General features: G+C 59.5%; 2 protein-coding genes across 3 annotated transcripts in view; both read right to left on the bottom strand.

The window, feature by feature from the left end:
* The window catches only part of ENH_00017380, a gene marked incomplete at both ends in the record, with an annotated part of 4155 nt that extends 596 nt beyond the window's left edge, over positions 1–3559 (bottom strand). The window contains 2 exons of one of the 2 annotated variants that reach the window (XM_013584427.1): positions 1–2216; positions 2334–3559. The exon at positions 1–2216 is cut by the window's left edge and continues 596 nt beyond it. In XM_013584427.1, coding sequence (XP_013439881.1) covers positions 1–2216; positions 2334–3559 — 3442 coding nt within the window. Of the gene's footprint in view, positions 2217–2333 lie in introns of those variants that run through there. The other variant, XM_013584428.1, reaches the window with a different exon arrangement.
* A 3105-nt stretch (positions 3560–6664) lies between these two features.
* On the bottom strand, positions 6665–7150 carry ENH_00017370 (hypothetical protein; the record flags this gene model as incomplete). The annotated part of the gene is made up of 1 exon (XM_013584426.1): positions 6665–7150. The coding sequence occupies one exon, from the start codon at positions 7148–7150 to the stop codon at positions 6665–6667; it is 486 nt and encodes a 161-aa protein (XP_013439880.1).
* Positions 7151–8702: the final 1552 nt, after the last annotated feature.

The following is an 8702-nucleotide window of genomic DNA, read 5'->3' as shown; positions in this document are numbered from 1 at the left end:
CTACAGCTGCTACTTTTGCTGCAGCTGCCTCCGCCCTCGCCAGCTGCTGAGGGGCTCCTGCAGCAATTAAATCTGTTTCTGCTGCTGCTGCTGCTGCTGCTGCTGCTGCTGCTGCTGCTGTTTCGACCAAATGTGTAGAGCTACACGGCGATCCGCTAGGGGGCTGTAGCACTGGAAACTCCTCTGCGTGCTGCTGCTGCTGCTGCTGCTGCTGCTGCTGCTGCGAGTCACACAAAGAGGCGAGCGCTGCACTTGCTGCCGCTTCCATGAGAGCGAAAGACTCATCTGCTGCTGCTGCTGCTGCTGCTGCTGCTGTTGCTGCTGCCGTATCTGCTCCTGCGCTGTCTGCGACTATTCCGTCTTCGCATGCATTTCTTTCTTTTTCCGATGCAGTTGCTGGCGCCGTTGCTGCTGCTGCTGCTGCTGCTGCTGTTGCAGCTGCTGCTGCTGCCTGGACTTCTGCTGCGGCTGGGGCCGCTGCCGGGGTTTCTTTCGACAGCAGCAGCCGGCTTGAGCTTCGTGAAGGCAGCCGCTTCGGGGAAGAACTGGCAGCAGCAGCAGCAGCAGCAGCAGCAGCTGCAGCAGCAGCAGCAGCTGCAGCGGCAGCTGTCTGTTTCTGCGGTGGCTGCTTCTGCTGACTGCTTTTGGAGGCCACTGCGAGACGGTTCTTCTTCGCCACTAGCTGCTGCTGCTGCTGCTGCTGCTGCTGCTGCTGCTGCTGCTGCTGCTGCTGCTGCTGCTGCTCGTCGTGCAGCAACTGCAGCACAGCTTCTGAAAAAGGGTCGTGCTGCCTCCTTTTGGGGATGCCCGCAGAGCGGCCGCGACGAGAAGCTGTGGCAGCAGCAGAAGTTGGTGTTGCTGCTGCTGCTGCTGCTGCTGCTGCTGCTGCTGCTGCTGCTGCTGCAGGAGTACCTAAAGAGTCTTCCCGCCTAGGAGAGGGCTGGCCACAGCAGCTGCAGCATTCTGAGAAAAGTGATTCAGAAGAATGAACAAGCTGCTTCTCCTGCAGTGCTGCTGCTGCTGCTGCTGCTGCTGCTGCTGTTGGTGCTGCTGCTGCTGCAGAGCCCCTGGGCGCAGCCGCCTGCCTCAAAGCCCCCTGGCGGTTCCCCTTTGGAGCGCCTTTTGCTGCAGCAGCAGCAGCAGCAGCAGCAGCAACTTCTGTTGCTGCTGCTAAAATGCCTTGTGCGCTGAGGCGGCCCTCTTGCTGCCATTTATCTTCGACTTCTTCTGGGTCTTCGTTGGGGAAAAAAGATGAGACATTTTGAGTTTCTTTTGCTGCTGCTGCTGATGCGGTTGCTGCTGCTGCTGCTGCTGCTGCTGGTGCAGCAGCAGCAGCAGCAGGTAGACCTTGCGAAGCCTCAATTTGCTTCATGAGAGCGTCGAGCACATCAAGGACCTTTTGCTGCTGCTCATTCTCGACGGCCATAGGTGTTGCTGTTGGTTTCGCTGCAGCTTCCTCTGCTGCAGGATTGCTTCGGCGCTCTTGAGACAAGCCTAATGCCTTGCCTTGGCTGCTGCTCGGCTGTCGGAGGCAAGCTGCAGAACGTGATGCTTTTCTTGCTGCTGCTGCTGCTGGAGTTGCTACTGCTGCTGCTGCTGCTGCTGCTGCTGGTGTTGCTACTGCTGCTGCGGCTTCTGTTGCTGCTGCTGCTGCTGCTGCTGTCTTTGAATTTTGGGCCTTAGATAGAGAAGAGCCGCTGTCCCCGCCATCTTGCCCTTCACGCTGCTGCTGCTTTCGTGAGGAAAGAGGAAACTCATCCTCAGCTGCGCTGCTGCTGCTGCTGCTGCTGCTGCTGCTGCTGCTGCTGCTGTCATTGCTGCTGCCCTTGCAATCAAGGGGATCAAGAGCGTTGCTTCCTTGCAGAATGGCACTTGAAGGCACCTGCTGCTGCTGCTGCTGCTCTTGCTGCTGCTGCTGCTGCTCTGGCGGCTGCTGCTGCTCTTGCTGCGGCTGCTGCTGCTGCTGCTCTTGCTGCTGCTGCTGCTGCTGAAGACCCTCTTCGCCTTGAAGCTCCTCAGCCAGTCTTCTCAGCCTTTCAGCCAGGGCTCTGCGCTTCTCCATGGACACTCCCATTTGCTGCTGCTGCCCTGCTGTTGCTCTCACAGCAGCAGCAGCAGCTGCTGCTGCAAGTGCTGCACTGGCAGCAGCAGCAGCACTATCTTCCTCGTGGCCCTCCGGGTCTGCTGCAGGCACCCCAAAGATGCGCTGCAGCGTCCTGAGCAGCAGCAAATCGCAGCAGCAGCAAGCACTCAAGCAGCGAATGCAATCGCAGCAGCAGCAGCAGCAGCAGCAGCAGCAGCAGCATAAGAAGTGCAGCAGGCTGGAATCTTACAGCTCCAACGCAGTAAACTGCCCACAGGCTTGCTGCGGGTGCTGCTGCTGCTGCTGCTGCTGTTGCGCCTTCTTTTGGTGGGCATTCTTCGGACTCCTGTCGGCTTGCTGCTGCTGCTGCTGCTGCTGCTGCTGCTGCTGCGGGTTCTGCTGCTGCTCGAAGGAATTAGAATGACCTTCGGCATCATCGCCTTTACGTGGCCCATGCCTGCTGCTTCTCCTTGCTGCTGCTGCTGCTGCTGCTGCTGCTGCAGTGGGTAGACGCAGCTTCTGTCTGGCTTGCTGCTGCGGCGACAGCTCTCTGCTGCTCTCTGCTGCTGAAGCCGGCGAACTGGGAGACCTGCTGCTGCTGCTGCTGCTGCAGCTGCTGCTCTTGGGGCGCGCTGCAGCAAAGACACCAGCAAGCTGCTGCCTCCGTCTCATGGACAACTGTCTTCTTGAAGGAGAAGTCAGCCGCCTGCTGCTGCGCCCCTCCTGCGCTATTGCTGCTGCTGCTGCTGCTGCTGCTGCTGCTGCTGGCGACGTAGCCCTTAGCTGGATACTCCGCTGCTGCAGCTGCTGCTGCTTCTGCTGCACAAGAAGCAGCTGCTGCTGCAGCAGCTCTTCCATGTCCTCCTCTTCCCCCAGCAGCTGCTGCTGCTTGGGGGTGGGGGCAAAAGGCAAATCAGAAGGAGCCATTTCACTCTCTAGCTGCGCTAAAAGCTGCTGCTGCTGCTGCTGCTGCTGCTCTCGCTGCTGCTGCTGCAGCCGTTGGTGCTTCTGCTGCTCCAGCAGCAGCTGCTGCAGCAAAGCTTCCTCTGCGTCGTCAGCTTCCAGCCACCGCTGCTGCTGCCGAGAAGCGCCGCAAAGGAAAGCTTTCTCGGAAGCAGCCAAAGTGCTCTCCTGCTGCAGCTGCATGCGCTTGTGCTGCTGCTGCTTCTGCTGCAGCAGCAGATCATGCTGGTGCTGCTGCTGCGTCTGCTGCAGCAGCAGGTCGCGCGGGTGCTGCTGCTGCGTCTGCTGCAGCAGAAGGCAGCGCTGGTGCTGCTGCTGCGTCTGCTGCAGCAGGAGATCGCGCTGGCGCTGCTGCTGCCTCTGCTGCAGAGGCAGGTCGTGCTGCTGCTGCTGCAGCAGCAAGTTGTGCTGGTGCTGCTGCTGCCTCTGCTGCAGCAGCAGGTCGTGCCTCCTGACTTGACCCTCGAGCAGCAGCTCTTCTTCGGAAATGAGGAGGGGCTTGATGATTTGCATGATGCTGCCTGCGTGAGCTGCTGCAGCAGAAGTCCTTGCAGCAGCAGCTGCTGCAGCAGATGTCCTTGCAGCAGCAGCTGCTGCAGCAGAAGCCCCTGCAGCAGCAGCTGCTGCAGCAGGGCTGGCAGCTGTGCTGCAGCGGCGCCGCTGAGGAGAAGGACAAATCCCAGCAGCAGCAACAGGATTACTTGGGGAGTGTTCTTTTCTGTTTAAGTGGGGCCGTGCAGCAGCAGCTGCTGCAGCAGGAGCAGCAGGAGCAGCAGGAGCTGAAGCAGCAGCAGCGGCGCACTGCTGCTGCTGCTGCTCTTCCACGGAGGAAGTGCTGCTGCTGCGTTGGCCGCAGCTGCGAGTGCGCTGCCGCAGGCCAGCAGCAGCAGATTCGCTCCTGTGAGTCAACTTTCCCTTGCTGCTGCTGCTGCTGCTGCTGCTGCTGCTGCTGCTCTGCAAGTGGCTGCTGGCCCGTAGCCGCAGCAGGCGGCGCCGCAGAAGCGCGTATATCTCAGGTGTATATACAGCTGCTTCAGGAGGAGCGTCTTGTGCTGCTGCTGCTGCTGCTGCTGCTGGAGAAGAAAGAGCTGCTGCAGCTGCTGCAGCAAAAGCTTTGCTGCTGCTGCTGCTGTTCGGCTCGTCTGCAGCGCTGGGGCTGGCTGTCAGTGCTGCTGCTCCTGCTGCTGCTTCTGCTGCTGCTGCTTCTGCTGCTGCTGCTGCTGCTGCTGCTGCAGCGCCGGCTGGCAGGCAGGCGTCCAGCCACAGCAGCACCCACCTCGCAAGTTCATCTGCTTCTGAAAAGAAAAGAAAAGAAGCAGCAGCTGCAAAGGCTGCTGGAGTCTTTGCTGCTAACTGCGCTGCGCCTACCTCTGCTGCTGCTGCTGCTGCTGCTGCTGCTGCTGCTGCTGCTGCTGCTGCTGCTGCGTACCTAGCATCAAGCAGAGCAAAAGCAGGCGAGGAGCCTCCTCTTGAGTGAAGCCGATCTTCTCTGCTATCGACAGCTCCATAGAAAAGGCAGCAGCAGGACTGTCTGCTGCTGCTGCTGCTGCTGCTGCTGCTGCACCTGGTCTAGCTGCTGCTGCTGCTTGCAGCGAGGCGTCTTCTCCAGCTGCTGGCTTTGGCGGCAGAGAACATAAGCAAGCGAGCTGCAGCAGCAGCAGCAGCAGCAGTCAGTGGACACGCAGCAAAGGCAGCAGAATAAGGGGAGAGCAGCAGCAGCAGCAGCAGCAGCCGTTGCTGCTGCTGCTGCAGTTGCTGCTGCAGCAGCAAAGAGGGCTCACCTGGATCCAGGCGTCCCTGAGCTCGTCCAAGTGCTTCGCGTCTGCTGCAGCAAACTGCAGCACCGTTTTCAGCAGCTGCTGCTGCATCTCGACTTCCCCAGTGGACCAGTGGTCCATCAGACTCCAAACTTTGATCTTTTGCTGCTGCTGCAGCTGCTGCAGCTGCTGCTCCTCCTGGCTGGCGAGGGCCTGCAGCTGCTCCAGCGAGTGCACGAAGGAGTCCACTCTCCGGAGAGCAGCAGCAAAGTGGAGTTGCTGCTGCTGCAGCTGCTGCTGCAGCTGCTCGCCGTTCCGCACTTGCTGCAGCAGCCCAGCAGCAGCAGCATGCGTTTCCCCTGCCAGCCTCGAAATGGAAACATAGCAGTTCGTGATCTTCTCCAGCCTCTCCTTCGCTCCCCAGCTGCTGCTGCTGCTGCTGCTGCTGCTGCTGCTGCTGCTGCTGCTGCTGCTGCTTCTGCTGCGGATGAAGCGAGTCTTCGCCAGCTGCTGCTGCTGCTCCTCCAGCTCCGCCCGCAGCCCCTGCAAAGTCCTCAGGGCTTCTCCGAGCCTTTGCCGAAGCGACTGGCCCTGGCCCCCTGCGCGCACAAGCCCCGCCCCACAATGCGCAGCTGCAGCAGCAGCAGCAGCAGCAGCAGCAAAAGCAGCAGCAGCAGCAGCAGCAGCAGAAGCAGCAGCAGCAGCCGCAGCAGCAGAAGCAACAGCCTGGCAGCAGCAGCAGCAGCAGCAGAAGCAACAGCCTGGCGGCAGCGGCAGCAGAAAGAGCAGGAGCAGCAGCGCAAGCAGCACCCTGGCAGCAGCAGCGGCAGCAGCAGCAGCAGCAGCAGCAGCAGCAGCAGCAGTTGAGTACATCTTTTTCGCGAGAGCTCCTGCAGCAGCCGCGGCAAAAGAGCAGCAGTTTGCGCAAAGTCGACGAGGCGAAGAAAAGAAAGCCAAGTGGAAATCCCCGCGGCACTCTGCAGCAAATTGCGAGAGGCCTGCAGCAAACAGAACAGCCAGCAGCAGCAGCACAGCAACTAGCGCTGAAGCAGCAGCAGCAGCAGCAGCAGCAGCAGCAGCAGCAACAGCAGCAGCAGCAGCTCCTGCAGCTGTTGCTGCCGTTGCTGCTGCTGCACAAGCAGCAGCTGCAGAGCACCACGCCAGTAACCAGCGCTGAAGCAGCAGCAGCAGCAACGACAGCAGCAGCAGCAGCAGCAGCAGCGGCAGCAGCAGCTGCTGCTGCTGCTGCCAACAAAGCAACCAAGAGGCAGCTCAAGAGAGGGGAAAACGAAAATAATAAAACAAAATTCTTAAATGGCAAAAAGCTGCTGCTGCAGTCAAGAGAAGCAGCAGCAAAAGCTGCTGCTGCAGTCAAGAGAAGCAGCAGCAAAAGCTGCTGCTGCAGTGCTGCGGCCTTACAGCACTTAAGGAGCGCCACGCAGGCAAAGCCCCGTCCATAAGCTCTTCGTAGCCAACCACCCAGCACCGGGGGCCCCCGCTGCTGCTGCTGCTGCTGCTGCTGCTGCTGCTGCTGCTGCTGCTGCTGCTGCTGCTGCTGCTGCTGCTGCTGCTGGGGCTTGTTGCGGCGAGTGCAGCGCCTCTGGCCCTGGCAGCAGCAAGAACAGGCGAGCGCCGCAGCAGCGGCTTCAGCTGCTGGACAGCCATGGGGGGGCTGTGGGGCGTCTTTGCTGCTGCTGCTGCTGCTGCTGCTGCTGCTGTTGCTGAGGCTTCATATGCGGAAGCAGCAACGCGCAGCAGCAAAGAGGCGCTGCCCTGCTGCCGCGCGCCAGCCAGCAGCAGCAAACCAGCAGCAGAGCCCTCAGCCACAAATTCCAAATAAGCCACTTCGCCTGAAAAGCCCTCAGTGACAATGCAGCTCAGCGGCTGCTGCTGCGGCAGCGCGCTGCTGCTGCTGCTGCTGCTGCTGCTGCTGCTGCTGCTCCGCGGGCAGCAGACAGGCGCTGCCTGCTGCTCTTGGAAGCTGCAAGGGCTGCAGACAGCGGCGCTGCTGCTGAGGCCTGGGAGCAGCGGGGGCCCGCAGCAGGGCTGCTGCTGCGGGCTGCAGCAGCAGCAGCTTTCGCCTCCATTTCCCATTTGCTGCTGGGGTTCGAGGGGGCTCTGCGTGCTGCTGCTGCGCTGCTGCTGCTGCTGCTGCTGCTGCCAGCGCCTCCGAGTCCCCGTGTTGCTGCTGAAGCTGCTCAGAAGAAGAAGAGAAGAGGCTGTCTTGGCTGGCGAGTCTTTCGCCGCCGACGGAAGAAGCAGCAGTGCTGCTGGATCTTTGCCGATTTTGCTGCTCTTGGAGCGAAATTTGTTGAAATTTAAAGTTTAAAATATCTTTTGCTGCCATTTTTGAGTTGAAGTTTGAAGTTGGAGGTCCAGAGAGCAGCAGAGGCAGCAGCGCAGCGTCGGCCGGCAACGCGGGAGGCTCACATTGGTCTCGGCGGACACGCAGCAGCAGCAGCAGCAGCAGCAGCAGCAGCAGCAGCAGCAGCAGCAGCAGCAGCAGCAGCAGCCATTGAGTGGGTGTGAGGCTGCAATGGGGGAAGTTGGAAGCTTTGGATGCCAAAACGCCAGAAGCCGCCAAGACAACGCGCAGCGGAAAAGGCAGAAGCTGCTGCTGCAGCGCGAAGCACTACAAAGGGGCGCCCGCAAAAGCCCTTTTGAAGCTGCAACATTTATTATTTTGCAAATAAAGCATTTTAAGAAAGTTTAAAACTAAATAAACTTTGCTGCTGCAGCAGACAGCGCAGCGTGTTGGGGCCAGGTGTGCCCCAGTCCGTGGGCTTCCTGCACCGGTGGCTAGCTGTGCCGCCGGCGCAGCGCAGCCCGGCCAAACTTAACCGGAAAAACTCCAATTTTCTCTTTTTAATGCTTTATTTGTTTCTTTTGGAGTTTATTGAGCTCGAAGACGCCGCTGGAGGCAGCAGGGAAAGCCAGCAGCGGCGGGCGAGGCCGCAACTCGCGGGAGCTGCAGACACGGCGGCGGGAGATCCAGGCGGCGGGAAGCCAGCTGGCGGGCCTGGAACGGAAACAAACTCCGACGCATTGTCGAATAAAAAGTCAAATAATAACAAAGTGGATTTCAAAGGGAAATTTTGCTGTTCTTTTCCGCACACAAAGTCCATTTTCAATGAACAGCCGCAGCCGCAGTCCGCCCCAGCAGCCCGCAGCAGCGCAGAAGCCAGCGGGCCGCAGCAGCAGCAAAACGAAACACCCTTCGCGTTTTTAATGCGAAAAAGCAATTATGTTTAATTAATTAATTCAAAAAGAAAACAGATTTGCAGATAAGCCAATAAATGCGCGGGATTCTGCGCCCCTCCAAGCTGCTGCCGCCAGGCCGCCCGCCGCCTCCCGCGGCTCCGCAGCAGCAGATCTGCACACTTCCCCTTCGCCTCTTCGCCAGAAGAATTCAAAAGGAAAATTAATTCAAAAAAGGAAAATTAATTCAAAAATGAAAAGCAATTCATTTTATTATTTGCAGAAACACTGCGCACGCGCTGCAGCCAACAGCAGGCGCAGGCGAAGCAGTTTGCTGCTGCTGCTGCTGCTGCTGCAGGATCTGCTGCCAGCAGGCAGCAGCCAGAGCCCCCGCCAGCACTTTAGCTGTTTCGCAGCAGCAATTGAACAAAAAGGTTCTTTTTCGTTTGAAAAAACTTATTTTGCATTTTTAATTCTCTTCAATTCTTCAAAAAGATGAATTTCTCGCATTCTACGCTCCACTCCGCGCGGGGTTGGTGTAGTGGTTATCACGTCTGCTTTACACGCAGAAGGCCGCGGGTTCGAACCCCGCACCCCGTACGCGTTTCTGCTGTTGCTGCTGCTGCTGCTGCTGTTGCTGCTGTTGCTGCTGCTGCTGTTGCTGCTGCTGCTGTTGCTGCTGCTGCTGCTGCTGCTGTTGC

The sequence above is a fragment of the Eimeria necatrix genome, genomic scaffold (genome assembly GCF_000499385.1).
Source record: "Eimeria necatrix Houghton genomic scaffold, Enh_scaff156, whole genome shotgun sequence".
NCBI lineage: Eukaryota > Apicomplexa > Conoidasida > Eucoccidiorida > Eimeriidae > Eimeria > Eimeria necatrix.
Note: the sequence above shows the minus strand (reverse complement) of the source record. Positions and strands in the feature narration are given on the sequence as shown.